General features: G+C 34.5%; 1 protein-coding gene across 9 annotated transcripts in view; it reads right to left on the minus strand.

Moving 5' to 3' along the window:
• Positions 1–981: 981 nt before the first annotated feature.
• Positions 982–23,960, minus strand: part of LOC106872342 (xaa-Pro aminopeptidase 1) — a 79,624-nt gene continuing 56,645 nt past the window's right edge. For all 9 annotated transcript variants that reach the window (XM_014919299.2, XM_014919294.2, XM_014919292.2 and 6 more), the window contains 18 exons: positions 21,725–21,776; positions 20,927–21,070; positions 20,026–20,121; positions 17,841–17,922; positions 17,068–17,218; positions 14,815–14,859; positions 13,331–13,417; positions 12,116–12,166; positions 10,120–10,178; positions 9,344–9,421; positions 8,428–8,499; positions 7,927–7,987; positions 6,630–6,699; positions 5,572–5,676; positions 4,804–4,875; positions 4,423–4,499; positions 3,855–3,953; positions 982–1,839 (listed from right to left, as the gene is read on the minus strand). In XM_014919299.2, coding sequence (XP_014774785.1) covers positions 1,714–1,839; positions 3,855–3,953; positions 4,423–4,499; positions 4,804–4,875; positions 5,572–5,676; positions 6,630–6,699; positions 7,927–7,987; positions 8,428–8,499; positions 9,344–9,421; positions 10,120–10,178; positions 12,116–12,166; positions 13,331–13,417; positions 14,815–14,859; positions 17,068–17,218; positions 17,841–17,922; positions 20,026–20,121; positions 20,927–21,070; positions 21,725–21,776 — 1,527 coding nt within the window. In that variant the 3' untranslated portion in view covers positions 982–1,713. The remainder of the gene's footprint in view (positions 1,840–3,854; positions 3,954–4,422; positions 4,500–4,803; positions 4,876–5,571; positions 5,677–6,629; positions 6,700–7,926; positions 7,988–8,427; positions 8,500–9,343; positions 9,422–10,119; positions 10,179–12,115; positions 12,167–13,330; positions 13,418–14,814; positions 14,860–17,067; positions 17,219–17,840; positions 17,923–20,025; positions 20,122–20,926; positions 21,071–21,724; positions 21,777–23,960) is intronic.

Consider the following 23,960-nt stretch of genomic DNA (forward strand, 5'->3'; position numbering starts at 1 on the left):
TCACTATCCTAGACTGAGGAACTATTTTTTATAAACTGAATGCACAATACTTAAGCTTTCATTCTTATTGTTTATATTCAAATCCCTTACTACTAACACTTTCTTGGAAGCAATATCCCAATTTTGCAATTGACCGAAGTTGATGTTATATTATGTATATCCTGCTTGAAAAGGTATCACTGCAAAACATCAGAGGCAACTAAAAGGATGGACATTAGAAACATCCAGCCATAAAACACTATTTTAAAAAGTTTCATCCAAACTATGCAAGCATGGAAAAGTAGATGCAAAAACAATGATAGAAATGGTGAAAATTTTGATAATTTTTTTTATTTGGTAAAATACCTTTCAGTTTCATCTGGTTATCAGGTATTTTGTGTATACACACAAGAACAGGGATTGAACTCAAAAATTTGTTCCAATACTCATCCTCTATAGCAGAAATTTACAAGCAACCAACAAAAACAAAAAAAAGTACACATGTTCAATACCAGCTGAAGTAGATGGACATGGCACCTATGGATAGACTAAACCCATCAAAATATCTTGTTAGTAAGGTAGATATTAAAAGGAAGAAAAAAATTTGCCACTAGCCTTGATAAATTTTTCAATTTTTCTGATTAATCTTTACTTATTACATCTTAAATTGCTTGAGAATGTTTAGTTTTATAAATATTCCAAACCACAAATTATTGTAAATCTGACTAGCCAGCATCATTCCTGTTTAAATTAGTTGTACTCAACAATATCACAAAATAAATGCTGTATACATTCTATGTGCTAGATTATATTCTCTAACTCCAAAACTATCATAGTTCCTTTAGAGCTGTCAACACAAAAAAATGATGGCTGCAAGACAAAAATAATTAAGACAACTAAATTGTTATATTTTAATTAACATGCTCAAGTATGAAATGTCAGAAGGAGGTTAATTATCTTGATTTGTCAACAAAAGAAATAAAATTTATACAGAACACCAAGTCAACTTTTAATAATTAGCTTTTTATTATTTATATTACAAAATTTCTTTGATTCAACATCCTGTTAGAAAAAAATTTTAAGCAGAATACAAAAATAATTACATTATATATATATTTTTTTTGAGAACTGTACATAATTAAGAAAATATAACAAGAATATATAATAAAAAAAAAATCACTACAGTATTAATTACTGACAGGCCCAAGACCATAAATTTATAAGAGAATTAGGTTTGTACCTTTTTCTACCGCATTAGTGGTACAGAAATTATGAAACCAAATCAACTCCTGAATCAATTTCCCAAGAGATCAGATCTTGCTCTAAGGTGTTTGTTACGCACTATTAATTTTTCTAAAGTTTATTGAAGTTGGTGCTAATGAGTAAAGAGTTAAGTCTAATGAGGAATGAATTCCTTTCAGTAAGGTACCAAACTAGTTACTCTAAAGCTTCACTAACATCAGCCATCTCCACTACACTCATACAAAATATTAGGCAAGCCAAAAATAAACTTAAATATTCATTGAAACTGACCTATGTAGCATTTAAATCTCCCTCCCCATTACAACTAACATTAGACTATTTTATTTCTGGAATTGATGCAAATATCATATACAAAATATTAGTTCTGTTACCACTTGCTTGTATTAAACTACTAATTCTGAAGTGGCCTGTTCATTATTAACTATTGGGCAATCAAAGTAAGACAAAAAAATTTCATCTTCCACTTGAAGATCAGCTTTGCTGGTCAACAGAAGTTTCTCTCTTCAGCCAGTTGTAAGCTTCATGCTTTCCTTCCTTCAAAAGAATTGGTCCAATAATGTCAAGACACTTTTGGTGATAATTATCAAGCCAACATTTCTAAGGAAAAGAAACGAAAATCAGATTTAATCAGATTTAAAAAAAGCAATAGTTGTTAGAAATATTCCAATACATAAATCCTATTTGTTTTGCAATATTAAATATAGAAACTGTAGAACAGTATTAGTGCTGTATTTTCATTGACTAAACAAGGGTGAAATATCTGATTACTAGAGATGAAGCTATTTAAAAGCATTTTAACCCTTTAGCATTTAAACCAGCCATATCTAGCCCAAATATTCTACCTGATTTATGTTTAAATTGGCCAGATCTAGGCTCTCACATCTACCCTACAATGTTATTCTTAAAAACAAACAATCATACCATCAAAATCTTAAAGCTACAAGATAATGCAGGATTAATTCCAAACAAAGTGAACAAATAAACATTAACTTTGACAGAGCAGTCTCGTCTTTTCATTAAACTATTTTTAAGTGATATACCTTTAAATATATTTTTATCTTTATTATTTTAATCTAAAATTTTTATCTAGAAGACATCAGAAGCTAAGAGTATTTATTCAGTAGAAAAGAAAAAAATTCACAAAATTATTGTTAAATTGGTTAGCATTGAAGGATAGAAGCACCTGGTGAGCTTGGTCAACAACTTAATTTAGATTCTCAGTTGTAGCTTCACTTACACTGTTAGCTTTGTTGTTGTTGGCACTCCGTCGCTTATGACATCGAGGGTTCCAGTTGATCCGATCAGCGGAAAAGCCTGCTCGTGAAATTAACGTGCAAGTGGCTGAACACTCCACAGACACGTGTACCCTTAACGTAGTTCTCAGGGATATTCAGCGTGACACAGCTGGCCCTTTTGAAATACAGGCACAATAGAAACAGGAAGTAAGAGTGAGAGAAAGTTGTGGTGGAAGAGTACAGCAGGGTTTGCCACCATCCCCTGCCAGAGCCTCGTGGAGCTTTAGGTGTTTTCGCTCAATAAACACTCACAACGCCCGGTCTGGGAATCGAAAACGCAATCCTATGACTGCGAGTCCGCTGCCCTAACCACTGGGCCATTGTGCCTCCACCCTTCATTCTAAAGTACCAGTAACCTACTGAGACTAATATACACCCATCACTTAAAATCCTTTACTACTAAGATACACCCATCAGCAAATGCCCCACAGCAGATGCTGTTTCTATAGCTGAAAATTCTGTTGAATTCCATTTTGTTGTTCATTAGTACAATATCTATGAACTGTAACTGAGAACGGTCAACTCGGGAACATCTTGCACAAGACCAATCACTGTGGAATAGTGCTGTGTGTGCTGGAGTACAGCACTCAGAATCAGAAATGATCAGAGAAACTAAAGAGAGGAGGGCTGCATAAAAAGCAAGAGTTCTGCCAGATCCTGTTTCTGCTATTATGTACCACCACAGAACCCATTGATTTTATGCCAATATTGGCCTGACAAAGTACCTCAGACCCACAAAGAGTAAAGCTACTAATTTTATCATCTTCAGAGACATGAAAGATGAATGTCACCATCTATAAAGTATGTAAAACTAATCATGTATTGAAGTTGATTCAGCTAACAATAATCCTTACCACTTCAAAACTGGCTCTGTGAGAAGATGTAAATTAATATTTTGTACTCAAACTCAACACTTTTAGGTAGTCCCACCCACAATTGATCATAGAGCTATCATGCAGAAATACCATATGCCATTTTCCATCTAGTTCAACATTCCACAACTGATTTACCTTACCAGTTCCACTGCATTCAGAAAGTGAAGCAAGGCTAGGTCCCATACATAATGTCTCTTCTGTTCTAATTAGATCTGTTAGGTAAGTACAACAGGAGAATTCAGTGTCTTAAAAACAGGCTTATACTTCCATTCTCTTAACTGCTACATAGTTTTTCAGGTAAATAATAGAAATCCAACACTAGGATCTGAACTCACAAACTAAATCTAAAGGTCAAGTATCATATACACTTGGTTGTAACAAAAAGAATCTGATGAAATTGTTTTACAACTAACTATTTTGGGAAAAAATTATAAAATCTAACCTCTTCTACTGTAAGCATTTCAGTCAGTATCATTTTTTTCTGGATGGGTACCAAGGTTAGAGGTTCAAAAGTAAGGAACTTTGTTGATTCGAATTGGTACTGTAAATAAATCAAAATTAACAAGAGTTTAAATAAAATTTCAAAATTTAGAAAAGTTCTATACATGAATAAAATTTTAGCCTTTCTGCAAAACAATTTTGGAGTTATATCATCTTCAGAGTACATACAGTTTAAAAAAGATTTTTTTAAGTATCAACTAAGGTGAAATTAAGACCCTTTGGTAACTGTTCATTCTGGGTTTATAACTCCACACTTATTTTGAAGCAAGGCTATACACATATTGATAAAAAATGTATATGCTTTATAGTGTGGTACATAAATTTTCCATTTTACAAGTTATTCCTTGCTTGGGAGATTTACTGTGGGCGCTGCCATCTACCTCAAATAAAGATTCTAACAAGTGTGTGTTTACACCACATTTTCAATATGACAATCCAATCTGAAGAGCTGGTTAATATAGAGTATTCTCTTATTACACATGGGTAGACAAACACAGAAACCAAATTACCTTTGTCTCTTTTTTAACAACCAGTAAAGCATTCTCAATCCTGAAACCATATTTCTCCTTTTCATAATATCCAGGTTCTACAAAATGTCAGAAGAAATATATAAACACTTATTTAACCAAAGAACAAAATACAGAGGACAGTGAAATACATATAGCATATGGAGAGATGAATGAAAGAGTCTAAAGAATAACAAAAATGTGAGTGAACAATAAAAGAACAAATAATATTACTAAGACAACTATAAAAAAATACATAATATCACAGATCAATGGACAGATATATACATGTTAGATGAAACAGTGAATGTAGTAAAAGTACCACAGAACAGAATAGTGTTAACTGTATAAATGATTTTAAAAAATAGCAAAATACCAGCTTACCATCTGTAAGAATCATTCCCTCTTCTATTGGTCCATTTGTCTTGCATAGCCTCATACTGATAGTGCAGGGACCTGAAGAAACAAAAACAGAACTTTTGTTTCATTTAACCCTCATCAGGAGAAAAAATACTTGGATACTGAACACTTGCTTACATTTTATGAAAGCCTTAATATGACATATCACTACTACTACTACTACTACTCAACTATGTAGTACACAGCAACAAACACTACCACTCCATAGAAACAAAATCTATCCAAATACAGCTATAGGGAAGAGAACACTAACATACTCCAGCCCACCTTGCTAGCTGTACTATCTCTACAATATTGTAATCCTTTCCCAAATAAACTGCCATCTTCCATCAATATGTCTTCCTGCTACTGCTACACGCTCTAACTAAAAAGACAGGTGGTAATATGTAATATTAGTGTGATCTACTCACATTTGTGGTAACATCAGCAAGAATAAATTAAGTTTTAAAAGGACATCACTTATATTGGCATTTATAACTACAAATCAAGAGTCTAGTTATATGATGTTTAAAACGTACAAAATAGGCAAAATAATTGACCAGAGTGGCTAGTCAATGTTCCCTAGAGAAGCTAGATGGTGGAGGTAGCAAGAAGGGATGGCAATAAGCTTTTGGAAATGGTATACAGGAAGTTCAGAAATCTCAAATGACAAACAATAAAAGACCCTCAGTAGTGAAGAATATTGCACCTGCAGTGTGATGAACAATGTAAAATTTGAAATGAACAACTGACCTTCATGTACCTCTAAAAAGGCACCAACTCCATGTCCAGTTCCATGAAGGTAGTCCAAACCAACTTCCCAAAGAGATGTCCGTGCCAATATATCAAGTCGATTGCCTAAAATAGAAGTCAAATGTAAAATTTGCAGTAAAAATGAATACCTTTATGAAAACAAATGGTAAAAATATCAAAAAAACACAAAGCTGCACTAATCTTTCTGCAAGTGATATTTGCCAAATATATCAAATTACTGCACAAACAACAGTACCAAGACACCTTCCACCCCATTAATATTTTAGATTGCCAATGAATCCTCAGAATGTCAGGACTTTGTTTAATACATCAGTTTATATGAAAATCCTTATTATTTGGTGCTACAAAGAATAGACAAAGGCCATTAGCAACACCAACCCATCTTCAATCTAAAATATGTATAAAGAAGTCAGAGTTGTGGCTCATTGTTTGAAGCAGCAGAAACGCTAAGGCTTCACTGGCACACAATACTGAATCTCAAAGTCTCTAGTGGCAAATCCCATACAGAAAAGAGGTGTTGCATCACAAGTAAAAAGAGGAATTATATAGAACCTATTATTCCTCTAATAGTTTGGCTGAGAAGCACTGTAATATGCATGTTGAAGACAATATTCCAAGATTTGAGAAATATACTTAGATGTTAAACTTGAAAATAAACCTGTCATAACTTTAAAAAATTTTAGATTATTAAAAAAAAATTTTTTTTTTCAATTTCATGGAAGTCTCTAGATTTATATTAATGCTAAAAAATGAAAAGTTCTCCTACCCAAATCAGAACAGTGCCACCTTACCAACAATGACTCCAGTTTGTAACCTGTCATCAGGTCTGCACAATGTGCCTGCCTAAGGCACTTGGCTGTCACTGGTCTTTGACAGTAAGTAAATACCACTGTCAGAATTGGTAAGCATTTCTTTAGTTTTAAAAGATTTAACTGTAATGTTGACTTCAGATTATCCCAAAGACATACCAAACATTTCAGTTATGCAAACAACCAAGGGACCATTCTATACCAATAGAAATATAGAAACTAACTAACCATTGAGTTTCTCTGGAAATACAGTAGTTGCAAGATTAATATGACCTTTTAATACTCTTGTAAAGCATTCCTAGAAAAGAAAAAAGATGAAAAACAAATCAGCCTAAAATGGCAACTCTGAGAAGTAAAAGCAATATCAATCAACGTTTAGAAAGAAATACAGCAAGAAATATGCTTCTAATAAGTAACAGTTTCAATTCTTAGTCGACTTGGCATCACTTCCACAGTTAATGCCAGTGCAAATGGCAAAGACACCACAATGTTTTCTCATCCAGCTTTTGTTATGATTAGTCAAAAACATTTTGCAATTAGTACAATAAGGTCACTGGGATATTCCTATCAAATGGACCAACAGTATTTTTTAGATTCTCTGTACATAAATTGCAGTTTTAACTTGACCATTTTAACATTAATTTCCCCATGACAGCATGAGGTTAGACAAACTCAACTATTTCATTTCTATATTTTCATTTTTGAGAACTAACATAAGATCTAACAATTACCACTTCATGACTTCCTTGGTTTTCTACTGCTACAAGTACCTTTGACAATACACAACATTAACTCAGCATTATTTTTACATCACATAAATAATGCAGTCATCTCCTGCACCATTACTGTCCATCTATTCTTTCTCTACCACCTTGAGGATTAATGTAGGCTAACCTTAACATTTAATAGATCGCATTCAGCTTATTTCTTTCCTACATCAATACACATACCTCATTATCACATAGCATCATTCACTGTCTTTTGTACATCAACTACAATAATCCCCAACCTTACTTAGGCCACCAAAGAAACAAACAAACTAGTAACCCATCTGAGTAGTTCATGAACTTCATTTCATAGATGTCCCTCCTGCAAAATATTCTTGTACAGCTGGTGCACTGAAGCCCTGAGTTTCAACTAGTAATGGATTTTAACTGATTCTAACTTTGGTACAATGCTACAATTTTGTAAAAAGATACACTTGATTGAACAGAACTCAATACATAACTGGAACTTATTTTAGGGACCCCCCCCCAAAAAAAAAATTCTCCTGGCAGGATTTTGATCCGGAACAAAAGGGCCAAACTAAATACTACAAAGCACTTCATCCAACATTCTGCAATACCACCACCCTATACAGATGATTATTCAAAGATTGCTAACAATACCAGGATTGACTACAATCTACTCTCCTCTAAGTACTCCTGGCATTCAAATGGTTGCTTAGGAAACAGATAGAAACATTGGAATATACACAAGTTAAAATAAAAGCAGAAAATAAACCAGAAGCTGCTTTTATAAATACCTGTTCTTTGACAGTAGGAGTGCCAAAATGTACAGTTCTGGTTACATCAGTTGTACCACATCTACAAAACAAAGAAAAATGTCAGGTATCAAGTTTGAATTCTCTTGTATTATGGCCTAGTCAATTGTAGATTTCTGAGGAAACTAGATGGATATTAATGACTTATAACTTTGGTACTAGGTTACATATTTTTCTGGAAAGATACAAACTAATTAATCCAGTCCAGTGCTCTAGGAAAGTGAAAGCAAAGTTGACTCTGGAAGGATTTGAACTCAATGTTGGTCGATAATAAAAACCCACTAGATTTTTTTTTTTGGCACTCCTATTTGTTATCTTGAATTCTACCAAAAAACTTTACACAAAACAGCAATAAGTTGATTCATTATTCTTAGTCATCATTATACATTGTAACAACTACTCTTTTTGACTGTAAAGCACATGTGTAGCCTCTTCAGACTAAAACTAAACTAAAATGCAGAAAAGCAATGATTTTATACGAACCTATATTGGGAACCAGAATCACAAAGAAAGATTTCATGGTCTGTGATAATTTTATCAGTATTAGGAGATGCCCTAAAAATGGAGGCAAATGAAAGAAAAATGAAAGCAGTTAAAAAGTCAATTGAAAAATAATGATTTTGTGTTAGAATTTTAAATAAGATCTCAGAAATCAAATCAACAAGTTAATCCTTTCACAGATTTCGGTATTCAATTCCTCATTTCAATAGTTTGATGCAAATGAAAGAAATATCCCTGTGGCTAAGATAGTCATCTATTACAAGTAATTTTCATAAAAATGGAGAGGAATAGAATTCAATACTGCAATCTAACAAGTTAACATTCCACAAAGCTTCCTAGTAAGGGTAATTTCAGATATTATATACAAGTATATATGAAGGACCCCCAACTGAATAACCTAAATATTCTTTCTTACAATAAAAAAAAATATTAAAGAGCTCACTGTTATTAAATGCCAAGACTTTAGAATTCTACTCCAATACACACCAATTCACAAGCAAAACTGATGCATTTACTCAGTTCACTAAACTAGTTGTACTCTATAAATAGTAACATTGTACTGCCCAAAGCAGTAGAATGCCAGACAAAATGCTTTAAAGTTTGATGCCCCAGGTCTTGGTTTAGATTAAAGCAAAACTGTTTAAGTCAAGACCATCTAACAGTAATCCGGAACCTTAATTTCACAGCCACTTAGGAAGTTATGACATACTTTTCTATCTTCTTTCACTCACAAAATAAAAGGCATTTTGCTAAATTGGAAGAAAAGAAAATCAATATCACTGCTGGATTTATAATATATAAATACAACTCTACAGGTTATAGTTAGATATTCAAGTCTTTAAAAACATAACATCTGAAGAATTTTTTTAAATTGTAAACAAGATTATAAAAGTATTACCTGTAATGGATTATGGCAGCATTAGACCCAACTGCAGAAATTGTAGAAAAACTGGGGCTAATAAAGTCATCAACATTCCTACCAAAGAAAATACAGTTAAGTGATAAAAAGCTATTCATTTTATGTATACACCATATACAGAAGTATACAACAGTTACTAGTGAAAACAGAAAAAATGGCATCTAAAACATGCATATGCAAAAACAGGGAATAAAAAAATATCTAATTTAAATTGTGAATAATTCAATCTAAAAGCTCAAATTCTCTTTGAAACATGAGTAATGGTCATCACAGGCAGAGAAGCATTTTAATTGGCAGCAATCATGATATTCAGGAAGAAAATAATACATTCAGTTAATCTACCCAATATTCTATCTTCCTTGATTTTGAAGTTCCTGTCTGTCATTTCAATAAAAAACCATTAGTCAACGTGAGACTACAGTAGAAAACAGTGCTGAACAATGGAATTGAACCCACAAAGCACAGTTGTAAAGCAACATGGCCATATCTGTAGCTACTCGGAGAAATAAACCACACTGGAAAAGAAGGCTTTGGTTCACCCAGATCTATAGTAAAAGACACTTAGCCAAAGTTACAAATATTGGATTGAATCCAAAACCATGTGGTTAGGAAGCAAACTACACAGCTATCCCAACATCTCTCGCTCTCTGTATGTATAATCTATCATTGCACCACCTAGGAAAATTGCTTTTAAGAACAAACATGAAATATAAAATAGTGTTGGACAATCCATTGCTAACCAAAATCTGTATTACCTTTTGATTTCTTCAAGTTTCCTTGCTGCTTCCATTTCTGTTATATGCTTCTTTGGTACCTACAATGTACCCACAGAATACTTAGAATAATATTATTTATGAATTAGTGTGGAGGTTATAATGGCTAAATTAGAGACCTATCTCTCCTCGATTATGCAACACTGCACTTCTGTTACAGTTATGCAATGGTTATGTACTTTTCAAATTAGATAAAATAATATCAAAGATAATTCTTATATTTTTATACTAGCAAAAATATTAAGAATTCTGCAGAAATTTACTGATGGTTCAGTGGTTAGAGCATTGGGCTCACAACCATGAGGTCGTTGAGTTTGATTCTCAAACCGGGCTGTGTGTTGTGCTCTTGAGCAAGACACTTTATTTCATGTTGCTCCAGTTAACTCAGCTTTAGAAATGAGTTGCGACGTCACAAGTGCCAAGCTGTATTGGCCTTTGCCTTTCCCTCCATTAACATTCTTTTCTATGCTAGGCACAAGGTCCGAAATTTTGGAGGAGAGGGCCAGTCGATTAGATCAACCCAGTATGCAACTGGTACTTAATTTATCAACCCCGAAAGGATGAAAGACAAAGTCAACTTCAGAACGTAAAGACAGATGAAACACCGCTAAGCATTTCACCTGGCGCACTAATGTTTCTGCCAACTCACTACGCCTTGGTGGCATGGAGAGGAGAGGCTGGGTATGTATGGGCAACTGCTGGTCTTCCATAAACAACCTTGCCTAGACTTATGCCTCAGAGGGGAACTTTCTATGAGCAATACCATGGTCATTCACGACTGAAGGGGGTCTTTACCCTTTATAATTTTGTATATATGTTGAATAAATAAAAAAATGACTAGCACAATCTTTAATAATTTGTAATGGTGTATCTATTTTCTAACATGAATAACTTTTCTCAAGACAATATCCCCTTCCAAGTCATTTTGCCAGCCAACAAGACAGCTTGTTTGGACCACTAATCCATACAAAAGCAAATGTCACGTGAAATCAGAACTGACAGTACATAATTAATTAATTAAACAAATTAAAAGGTGATAATCTTTTCTGCTATAGGCACAAGGCCTGAAATTTTGGAGAGGGAGTCGATTACACTGACTCCATTGCTCAATTGGTACTTATTTTATCAGTCCCCACAAAAGGATGAAAGGCAAAGTCAGTCTCGGTGGAATTTGAACTCAGAATGTTAATATACAAAATGCTGAACATTTTGTCCAGCACACTAACAGCTCAGCCAACTAACCATCTTATTAAGGATAATAATGGTAGGATAAGTAATGAATTGGTAGAGTTCATTAGAGTATTGGCTAGAAGACTTGCAGTATTTATTCTGATTGTCTGTACCCTGAGTTTATATGCCAAAATCAACTTATCTTTTCAAGGTTGATAAAAAGAAAAAATTAAGTGCTTATTTGAGGTGGTGGATTGACAGAAGTAAGAAAACTACACTGGATATCTCATGGTATTTGCTCCAGCTCTTTGCATTCTGAGTTCAAAATTCCACCATGGTATCCAAGGTGTTAGATGTTGGTGGTAAACTGGGCAACTTAATCCCAGTTTAACACCACTACCCAGTATCTTGGGTGCCTTTAGCAGACCCTATTGTTGCAAGCATTTGGAACAGGCTCAAGTTTGAGAAAACTTCTTCCCACCCAACAATTCTAGAAGCTCTATAAAGAATCACAGGACTGTTTTCCCTCGTAACTGAAAAAAAAAAAAGGAGTGGGTAGAATAAATAGTCCTTCAAAATGAGAGTAACATACAAAGGCATACACTACAATCTGAAAAAGCATAGACACCATATTGTTAGCAAACAAATATTTGGATGAAATCTCTGAAACCCAACAATACAGAACAACTTGTTGCCAACAATATTGAACCAATTCATTAAGCTTCAATTTTAAAACTGAGTAAGCTTTATTTTAAGAACAAAACTGTTTTTTAAATCATAAAGACAAGAATACATAAAATTAACTTGCCTCTTTTTCCAACCAAGCATAAAATTCAGATAAACATACTCCATCTTTAATCTAAATAGAAAAAAAATGTTAGAAAGAGAAAAACCTTTCAACATAAAATAATTTGAAATTTTTTATTTTTTATTTTAATATAATCATTCTCAAAAATATGTTGCAACAAAATACAAATTCAGAATTTAACTCCCAAATTACATATAGTGCACATTTTTTCTCCTAAACCTCAAATTTAGTCTTGTTTTTCCTGGATTATGAATTTGAAATTTGGTTGCATGCACTTTTATAATGGTAACCCTTGAATCATAATTTGAACTAAAATTATCATTCAATTATCATTTAACGTCCATTTTCCATGCTGGCATGGGTGGGACAGTTTGACCAGACTGGCAAGCAGGAGAGCTGCACCAGGTTCCAGTCTGGTTTGACTTGCTTTCTATGGCTGAATGCCCTTCCTAATGCCAACCATTTTAAAGAGTGTGCTGAGTGCTTCTTATGTGGTACCTGCACAGGTACTTTTTACACAGTGCTAGCATGAATACTATTATGTGGCACCAGTATGGGTGCTTTTATGTGTCACCAGCACAGGACTCTTGCAGGCCAATCTTTTTCCTAAAGTAAAGCTAAATTTAGTAGTCTAAGCCATTCTATAGGAACGTTATAAGATCATAACTAAAACCTACATTCACATAACATTTTGACAATCTAACATCATTTACCTTTTACTATGCACATAGATCTAAATCTAAAACAAAAAAAAAAAAACAAAGGTCAGAAAATATAAAACAAAATACAAGGAGATAAGAATAGCCAACTATTCAAGATTCTGAAGTATATTCTTTTCTACTCTAGGCACAAGGCCCGAAATTCTGAGGGAGGGGGGCCAGTCAATTAGATCACCCCTAGTATGCAACTGGTACTTAATTTATCAACCCTGAAAGGATGAAAGGCCAAGTCGACCTTGGGGGAATTTGAACTCGGAACATAAAGACAGACAAAATACCGCTAAGCATTTTGCCTGGCATGCTAATGTTAATGTTTCTACCAGCTCGCCGTCTTCATGATTCTGAAGTCTATTAACATAGCTAAGATGATTAAATAATCAGAATCTGACTGCAATGTCAATCTCTGAAACAATGGCTTGAACAATGAAAGAATGCAAAATTTTGAATGAAAGAATAAGTACCTTGCATAAAAATATTTTTTTTAAATAGTACTTACATGTGCTTTGCGCATTCCAGCAATTTCTGCTGAATTTTTAATAGCCTTTTTTAAAGAAATTGGAGTTATGCTAGATATCACATTTTCCTGAAATAATCAAAATAAAGTAAGTTTTACCTCCTTATTTAACATACAACAAACTGAACAACCACATTAATTTCACAAATATATATTAACAACCCTAGTTAAGGAGAACCTAACAACTATTAGCAAACATTTAGGAACAGATAAATGCAGGAGTCAGAAAGAGTGTAGAAAAGTAACACCTAAGACATAACTGAATGAAATTAACGATTTCTTAGAATAACCTACTCCTTCACACAATACATATAATATACACATGGAGTACTTCGGAGTTTTCTATCTTGGTAAATATTTCTAGATTATAGTAACAGATAAATATCATCAACATTTAATGTTCATTTTCCATGCTAGCATGGGCTGGACAGCTTGACAGGAACTGGCAAAGCCAGGGGCTGCTCCAGGTTACTTAATCTGTTTTGGCTTGGTTTCTACAGCTAGATGTCCTTCCTAATATCAACCACTTTGCAGAGTGGGTGCTTTTTACATAGCACCATCACCAGTGCTTTTTATGTGGCACCAGCACCCACATCAATGCTTGTTATATGACATCTTGGTTTTAAGATCACAATTCTGTTGTGGTGGGCAGGTCTTCTTGAGTACAGCAATATATTACATATCTTGGTCCTCTGTCATCTCTTTCGTAAGGCTCAGCGTTTTGAAATCAGCCTTCAATATTTCATCCTGGGTCTCCCTCTTCCACAACTTCCCTCCACTGCTCTTTGATATTGTATATTCATATAAAAAGCCAAGCTGGTTATTAACAACTGGGCCAAAATGAAACAAAGTCTAGCTTTACAAATTAAGTATTTAGTGGACAACACTATGTGGAAACCGAGAAACTGCTTCTGTTTATGAATGGTAGACTTGATCTAACACCTTGTTTAACACTACCATATGGCTCTCTAACAGAGTGCATTCTGTTGCAGACATTCAGGTCCAAGCCTGAAGATAACTTCTTCCCACCAGTCTCAAAAAGGGGACAAATAATTTACAGGACATTTTAGAACTGAAAAACTAACTTCAGTGAGAATGAGTATCATAAAAATGGGAAAAAATAACCTCAATAATAAATGACAATGGGCACCAAAAAGGGATACTGTAAAGCTAGAATAGAGGAAGCAACAGTATTAGTACCAATAGGAAAAAAGGCAATCATAACTAATGTCTGATTTTATGTCCACTATATCATGTTGGCATAGGTTAAGACTTTTTAAGGCATGTTCCCACAGGAATAGGCTGTACCTATTTTAACATACATATTAGATGTAGTTACAACTAATCTAAATGAAACATGTGACATGTTATATATAACAGATTTAAAAATAGATTTTTAAATAGATTAAAAAATTAGTTTAACATGGTTAAAATGAAAGCAGATCAAATATAATTGAAGAACTTACTTTTTTATATAAAGACACAAGGTTATAAGGACTGTAAGAACTGATCTGGTGATGAGAAAAAAAAATGTTAACTTTAAATATTTGGAATAAAAAAGAAAACTTCAATGTAAAAGAATTCAAATAAAAGTATATTTTGAACAGAAATACAATGTAAATAATTTGACAGCCCTGACATTGATTTCTCCAGTCTATCAGCATATAAACATGATATCAATTTCTGTAAACATAAAAAAGGTGGCAAGCTGGCATCACACCTTCTCCAAGGACTAAAAAGTTCAAGAGCCAGCAACTGGCAGACACACAGTCATGATGATTGGGATGGGTGGGGGCAGTGACAAGAGCATTGTTCTCCTTGATCTTCTGGAATATGGCTATACAGTGAACAGCAAGCAGTACATTGAGATACTCAGAAAGCCTAGAAAAGCCATTAGAAAGAAGAGACTATAAACGATCCACATTCACTATGACAATATGTAACCACACACATCTATGACACCAAATTAAGCAATCAGTAAATTGTCGATACTGTAGATAGTATAGAATATGCATTATGATGGCTCCGTGTGGTTCAAATTATATCTTAAATACAGAAATGGTAGAGTGTCAGTCTAAATAATTTAATAATTGGTCACATTCCTTTATTTCAAGAACAAACTCTGCAAGGCTTGACAAACCATTTATTCTTGGTGAGAAGGTGGCCTAAATAAAACAACAGCTTCTTGCTGGAGTCAGTTTAACTATATTCCTTCCAACAAAATTGTTAACTCGCATGAATATAGCAAATCATTAAAACATTAACACATATAAAGCAGTAATGCTAAGATAATATTTCTCATTCAAATCTCATGAAATGATACATAACTACACGAGTTTTTCAGAGATGATCATCATCATCATCATTTAATGTCCGTTGTCCATGCTGGCATGGGTTGGACAGTTTGACTGGGCTGGCATGCTGGAAGGCTGCACCAGACTCCAGTCTGATTTGGCATGGTTTTCTATGGCCGGATGCCCTTCCTAATGCCAACCACTCCAAGAGTGCAATGGGTGCTTTCACATGCCACTGGCATGGGTGCTATTTGCATGATACCGAGATGCTTTTACATGCCACCAGCACAGGTGCCAATTTGCGTGACACCACTATCTGCCACAACTGCGATTTTGCTCAGCTTGATGGGTCCCCTCAAGCACGACATTATGCCAAAGGTCTTGGTCATTGCCTCTGTATGGCCCAACACTCGAAAGGTGTTCTTTACATGCTGCTAGCACAGGTGCACTTGGCCTGATGGGTCCTCTCAAGCACAGCACATCACCAAAGGTCTCAGTCACTAGTCATTGCTTCTGTGAGATTCAGAGTTTGAAGATCATGCTTCACCACCTCATTCCATGTCTTCCTGGGTCTACCTCTACCACAGGTTCCCTCCACAGAGATCAGCACTTCTTTACAAAACTGTCCTTGTCCGTACATATCACATGACTTTTCTCTCAACATGCATATTGACATTGCACATCCAGTGAAGCATACTGGCTTCATTTCTTTCAAGCATATGCATGTCCTCAGCTCCCATGTTTCACTGCCATGCAGCATAGCTGTTTGCACACAGGCATCAAACAATCTGTCTTTCACTGAGACAAAGGCCCTTTGTTGCCAGCAGGGGTAACTCTCTGAACTTTGCCCATCCTAATCTTTTTCTCACAGCTGCGCACTCAGAGCATCCACCTCCACTACTAACTTGGTAACGGAAGGTATCTACTACCTCTAGCTTGATCCCCTGGCAGTTGATGGAGTCTATTTTCTGCCCATTTTCAGTGTTTATTGTACTGGTGCATCTTCTGCATACACAAGCTAGTTTCCCTGTTAACCTTCCCTTGATATTGCTGCACTTTTTATGTGTCCAAAGCTTACACTGGGTGTGTCTTATGAAGTTTCTACCTACACCTTTTCTACAGATTGAGCAGGGCCATCTACCTGAAGGGATCTGTGATCTGTTTGCCTTCCTACTTACTAAGACTTTGGTTTTGCTAGGTTAACTCTAAAGCTCTTTGATTCTAGGCCTTGCTTCCATACCGGGAACTTCTCTAGTACAGGTAGTGATCCAGCTATAAGAGCAAGGTCGTCAGCATAGAGGAGCTCCCAGGGGCAGCCTGTCTTGAAAAATCATTATTAATATTTCAATATTATATGTATACAAAAGGTGCATATTTAATATATTCAATATTTGTTTTTTAATTATACCATCTAAGAAAACTTACCCAAACTTTTCCAGTTACATCAGCATCACGAGGAAGATATTTAACAACATCTTCATAAGGATGAATTTTTACTGTGAAACCAGGTTTTTCACCTTTATAAGTTAAATGGTTTCTAATTTCTTGAGTTATTTTCTTTTCATCTATGAACAAACTAAAAAAATAAATAAAATTACATAAATTATATCCATAAATATAAATTTATATCTCTGATGAATAATTTAAAATGTTAAATACATAACTTACTGCAATATCCTAAATTTGGATTTTTTTTTTTTTTCATTTTATACAGGCTCAAAACCTAAGATTTATTAAGATTATTATGGGGTGTTTATTTCGAGGAATCATTAGCGACATTAGTTTCGAGCTTATTGTAAATCAATACTATACCAACACATTACTATTGCTTTTAATGCACATGCTTCCTTGCTTATACATATATATGTAGGGAAGATCTGCAAGACAGCATTCTTCAATATATGATTTTGCATCATAGTGCAGATGAGTGTACTTGAGGAACACTGCCAAGGAATAGATTCATTCAGCAAACCTTAACCCCTTGCATCAATAATTTACATTGTACTAATTTTTTTTTATACAGATAGAGAAGAGGCCATATTTTTAAAAAGGAATGAAATATTTTGCAATGTTCCATAATTTTCATAAAGTATTAGCCATATAAAGTAATAAGAGTCAACTGGGAATTAAAATAACTAAATATAATGTTGTTTCACTAATATCAACATAAAAATATAAGTTGTTTAGAAGAAACTTACTGGATTTGCTCCATTTCTACAATGGCATAGGAAAAGAACAAAGGATTGTATTTAATATCACTTCCTCTCATGTTGAACAGATCTAAGAAAAACAGGAAGAGAAAAATATTATTTTAATACTTATAAGATACAGAAATAAATTTATTTCTCAAACGCGTGATAATGCTATAAATAGCGTGATCAGGATGAATTATCTATACATTGCAGAAAAATACGTTGCCAGCCAGCCATGAGACTCAAACTCACACATCTCTGTGATTACGCGTAAAGTGTTTTACCATTAAACTAAACTGCCCAGCAACGAATTCTTCTGCAATTTTAGAACTTATAAATTTAGCTTCATGAGACGCTAACATTAAATTCAACTTTATGATGAAAGTAAACAAACAAGGTTTGTTCTTTAGAAGCGTTGAGATGTAAGATACAGAAATAAATTTATTTCTCAAACGCTTGATAATGCTATAAATAGCGTGATCAGGATAAATTATCCATACGCGTTTGAGAAATAAATTTATTTCTGTATCTTACAATACATCTCAACGCTTCTAAAAAACAAACTTTGTTTGTTTATGTTTACTTTCATCGTAGAGTTGAATTTAATACTTATATTTGCAAGCTAGCACATGTTGATAGATATGAAAATTTTGAATATGAAAGAAAATGCGGAAAAGTTTAAGCTGTCAACTCCCATGTCAGCAAGAAGAAAACAGTGGATGACAAATTATTAAAAAAAAATGTATGTTGGAATTATAAAGCATAACTTTGTAACAACATTCTCACCCACCAAAGAAATGTTACAAAATGTTTTTTATGAAGAAATAGTAGAATTATGCAATTTAGAAACAACAATTCAAAAGGTTTCTGCAATCAAAGTTAGTGGAGGTTGAAAATCTACCCTAGGAAAGTTCCTCTCCGGGGTGCAAGTCTGGACAAGACTGAAGAAAAGTTGTTGCCCAGTATCATGCAAATGGCACCCATGCCAGTGGCATGTAAAAGCATTCATTGCACTCTTGGGAGCAGTTGGCATTAGGGAGGGCATCCAGTCATAGAAAACCATGCCAAATCAGACTGGAGTCTGGTGCAGCCTTCCAGCATGCTACTAATTTTGTCCAAGAAAAAGGAAAGGATCAATACAAACTGGAACCAGAGTCACCACAGGTAAACTCAGAACATAAAAAGTCAGCATTCTGTTTAACATTCTAATATTTCTACCATTCCACCACTGAACAAGTATTTTATTTAGTTGACTTCAACAAAATTTGAACACTGAATATAAAGACTATAACAAATATTACAAAATGAAACACTGACAAAATTTTCATCAGCAGCATCATCATCATCATCTGCTTATGACTATCCTCTATTACACACAAAATGGTTACAGTGTTAGTCCAGTTCCTGATATTATTGAACTAAGTTTCTCTTTATCTACCTTTTTTTTTTTTGTTTTGTCTCCATAGGCGCAGGAGTGGCTGTGTGGTAAGTAGCTTCCTTACCAACCACATGGTTCCAGGTTCAGTCCCACTGTGCAGCACTTTGGGCAAGTGTCTTCTACTATAGCCTCGGGCCGACCAAAGCCTTGTGAGTGGATTTGGTAGACGGAAACTGAAAGAAGACCGTCGTATATATGTATATGTATATGTGTGTGTGTTTGTGTGTCTGTGTTTGTCCCCCCAACATCGCTTGACAACCGATGCTGGTGTGTTTACGTCCCGGTAACTTAGCGGTTCGGCAAAAGAGACCGATAGAATAAGTACTAGGCTTACAAAGAATAAGTCCTGGGGTCGATTTGCTCGACTAAAGGTGGTGCTCCAGCATGGCCACAGTCAAATGACTGAAACAAGTAAAAGAGTAATTGTGTACTGGAGAATGATTTGGGACAGTTGTGATGGGATACATGTCCATACCAGATGAGTTTTCAATGTTTCATGTATCACATTAGGTGACATTTAATGCCTACCAAACATGCTACTCTTTAGCTTTGTGTACAAGAGGCTTAGCAGCCTCTTAAAGCACTCATCCTTGAACATCTAGATTTTTCATCTCATACCAGCTGTAAATGTCCACATTTGCTCCTTCATACAAATAGAAAAAAAAAAGTTAAACTTAGATACCATACAACGTTTGAAAAGCAAATTTTTCAAGCAACCGTTTTAATTGTAACAAAAGAATATTTGTTACTCACAAGCAATTTCTCCTAATTGTGTGAAGATACAAATTGTAGCTTTTTCCTTTAACATTTTAGAACGTACATATTCAATTTTCTCTGGCCAAGAACAACCTAAAATAATTCAAGAAAAATGAAAACAATTAAATGAGACATTGATGTCATAATTAGATTTTCTTTTAGATATTTAAATGACTAATCTTCAAGGCAACAGCTGCAGCCTGGAAGAGGCCTCATGGCAGACCCTGCACCAGATGGTTGGATGTGATTGAGAAAGATCTCCAAAGACTCGGAGTCACCTTAGAGGATGCAGAGGGGCTGGCACGAGACCACCAGTGATGGAAAGCACTGGTGGATTTGGTCTGGGACTACTAACTTGGAATAACCCCAACAAGCAAGAGCATAACGCCAAGCCAAAGCCAACCTTATAGACAATGTAATATAAATTAATAAATCTTAAAACCACACATTTACTCAAACTAAATGTTAATTCTGAAGAGCTGCTGATTGCTCTCGTGCTGGTGGCATGTAAAAAGCACCATTCGAGCGTGATTGTTGCCAGCTTTGCCTTACAGGCACATGTGCCGGTGGAACGTGAAAAACAATATTCGAGTGTGGTCATTGCCATTGCCGCCAGACTGGCTCCCGTGCAGGTAGCACATAAAAAACACCTTTTGAGCATGGTCGTTGCCAGAACTGCCTGACTGGCCCTCGTAAAAGCACCCACTACACTCTCGGAGTGGTTGGTGTTAGGAAGGGTATCCAGCTGTAGAAACTTTGCCAGATCAGATTGGAGCCTGGTGCATCCTTCTGGCTTGCCAGTCCTCAGTCAAACCCATGTCAGGAAGGAAAGCTGACATTAAACGACGATGATGATGATGATGATGATATATATAAAATAAGTATAAAAGAATGTTACCAGTCAAATCCTCTGGCAGTACAAGAAGGGGATTGTTTGGTATTGCTGGACGGTCCTCCCATATTTCATCAATCAAATTTTTGTTAACAGGTAACAAATTTAAATTGTAGCCATGCAGTTCAGTATGTAAACGGTCCCATTCAACTGTCATGAAAAATAAATTGATATACAAAAGATAAAATTCCTCTTTTATTAAATTTTGTTCAAATGAAAAGAGAAGTTAAACAAAATGGACTTCTAGATCTTATTGAGATTATCACCATGTAGTCTTTTTAGGTATCTGCACAACCAAACAAAACTTATGATAGTCACTATTATACTTGTCGGAGTTTGTAAATACAAACAACGAGGCCATATGTGTCGTGTCAATTTCTATAACAACATATAATCTTAATAACAATAAAGATAACAAATACAAAAAAAAATGCTAATTTTCAAAATCCTTTATAATTGTCCATTGTCAATTAATAATCCCTTTACCTTTATCTTAAACAGAAGTGGATTATTAGACTAGTTCAATAGTAATTCTTGTAGGTTTTCTCCACACTTGTGACCTTGAAATGATTTATTATTAGGTTCAAAAAAGGCCTCAGTTATTTTTACAAGTAAAAGAAATTGTATGGCAAACTAGTTTCAACTTGTATTTCAAATCAAGTCAGAGAGTTGGTTAAAAGATTACACTATAATGCTTACAACTCTCTTAATATTAATAGTAGTAACTATTTACTCTTGGAGAGTGTTAATAGTAGTAAGTATTAATACCAAAAAAAAAAAAAGAAGAAACAATGAATAACTTACCAGCTGATATAAGGCAAGGATCAGTACCAACATTTCCACCAGTTGGTATTTCCTACAAACAAATCGAAGGAATGTTTATGACATTTCAAATATTGACCAATTGAATGTATTCAAACATTGAATAGTAGCCCCAGCATAGCCACAGACTAATGACTGAAACAAGTAAAAGATATCTAACAAAAATTTATGGTCACCTCAAAATTAGTTCAAACTTTCATAAAAGCCAAATATTTTCAGGTAAACAGAATCTTGTCCAAATTTTCAGTAACTAATTTTCCTCGCTCCTAAGTGATAGAGCTTCCAATTTTAATATCGACATTAGTATACAGTTAAAGAAGCTTTCACAAATCTTATTGATATGTAGTCAAGAGTCCCTAGGTAGAGAGGGACATTCCCCTTCCCCCAAAGTATTCTTATAAATTGTTTGCTATTGCTTATAAAAATAGCTAATCAAAAGTAGGAAAGGAATCGAAAATATACCTTAGTAATCAAAAACTTCATTCAACAAGCCAGATTAATTTCTTGATACAGGACAGATATTGAGAAAAAGAATTGCATTAGTAATAAAGACGATAAAAGTAACTGCACCTCTAGTTAAGTAAACAAATCACCGAATGACAGTAAAGGCTGTAAAGAAGCCATAAAAAGGAGAGCGAGAAATATTGAAGGAAATTCTCAGGAACAAGAAATGAGATTATTTTTAAAATATCATTCAAGGGAAGTAACTATAACCATAATATTAGTTTTAATGGAACTTGTGACGTACTAGAAAATTCTCTCCCCTAGATGTATACCCCACCTACTAACAAACTTAAATCAATTACAAGCACCAAATGGTGAAATTGGTGCCAATATAAAAATAGTGAGCCAAGCAACACAAACACACAATGTGTATGTATGGGCGTGTTATCCCCTGCACGTGTTAGAGAAACTAAAAAGGTTGGTGTCAGGAAGGGCATTCAGCTATAAAACACTGCATCAAAAATTCTCGTCTGGAAAAGTGGATAAATGTGTGTGTGTGTGTGTGTACGTATAGAATGTATGAATAAGCTATAGTTCTTGACCTATTTAAGAGAGCAGTAATGTGAAATAGGTAACTGACTGTGATGACCCATTTAACACATGCCAGCATGGGAAATGATACTGATGATTGGTGTGGTTGTGTCTCTATAAAAGGCTATTTGAATCAAGTACCTTCTTCTACATTGATAACAATATTGCTGGTACATATTTTATTAATCTTGGAGAGATGAGAAAATGAAAAATGAGATTTAAAAATCAAAGCAGTGTTACAACTAATTCTAAGAATTACCAAATTTGTTAATAAAATCAAAACCAAGAATTGCCTCTTTGTAAAAAGAGGCTATCACATTATAAATTCAAAACTCTTTTTCTTTTTACAGTAAATATGAAGTGCAAAGTAATATTAAAAATTATTTTCAAACTTTATGAAAAGCAGATATTAAAATGGAAATTTCCAAAGATGTAAATCTTTCACTACATACTCTTTACTCTTTTACTTGTTTCAGTCATTTGACTGCGGCCATGCTGGAGCACCGCCTTTAGTCGAGAAAATCGACCTCAAGACTTATTCTTTGGAAGCCTCGTACTTATTCTATCGATCTCTTTTTGCCAAACCGCTAAGTTACGGGGACGTAAACATACCAGCATCGGTTGTCAAGCGATGGGGGGGGACAAACACAGACACACAAACACACATACATACATATATATACATATATACGACGGGCTTCTTTCAGTTTCCATCTACCAAATCCACTCACAAGGCTTTGGTCGGCCTGAGGCTATAGTAGAAGACACTTGCCCAAGGTGCCATGCAGTGGGACTGAACTCGGAACCATATGGTTGGTAAGCAAGCTACTTACCACACAGCCACTAGTACAAATATGAAGAGTTCAAATGAGAAAACATGCAACAACCTAGTGAGACGACTCTACAACTCATCAACAACTTAGTTTAATGACCAGTTTTCCCTACCACCACTCATTCACATCTTTATACCAACAGATATAAATCATAATTTTGAATCTTTATACATTACTGTGCTTCTTGATCAACTTGATTAAAATGCAAAATCTTATAACCATGTCTTTTCTGATTTAGGTAAGCTAGTATGTGACTGCTAATGTTCAAATCATCTAGCTTACACAATTATCTACAAGCTGGACAAACTTATAACTAGTTAACCAGCAACAGGCATAGTTCACTTTCATAA

Source organism: Octopus bimaculoides, chromosome 2, assembly GCF_001194135.2.
Source record: "Octopus bimaculoides isolate UCB-OBI-ISO-001 chromosome 2, ASM119413v2, whole genome shotgun sequence".
NCBI classification, from domain to species: Eukaryota; Metazoa; Mollusca; class Cephalopoda; order Octopoda; family Octopodidae; genus Octopus; species Octopus bimaculoides.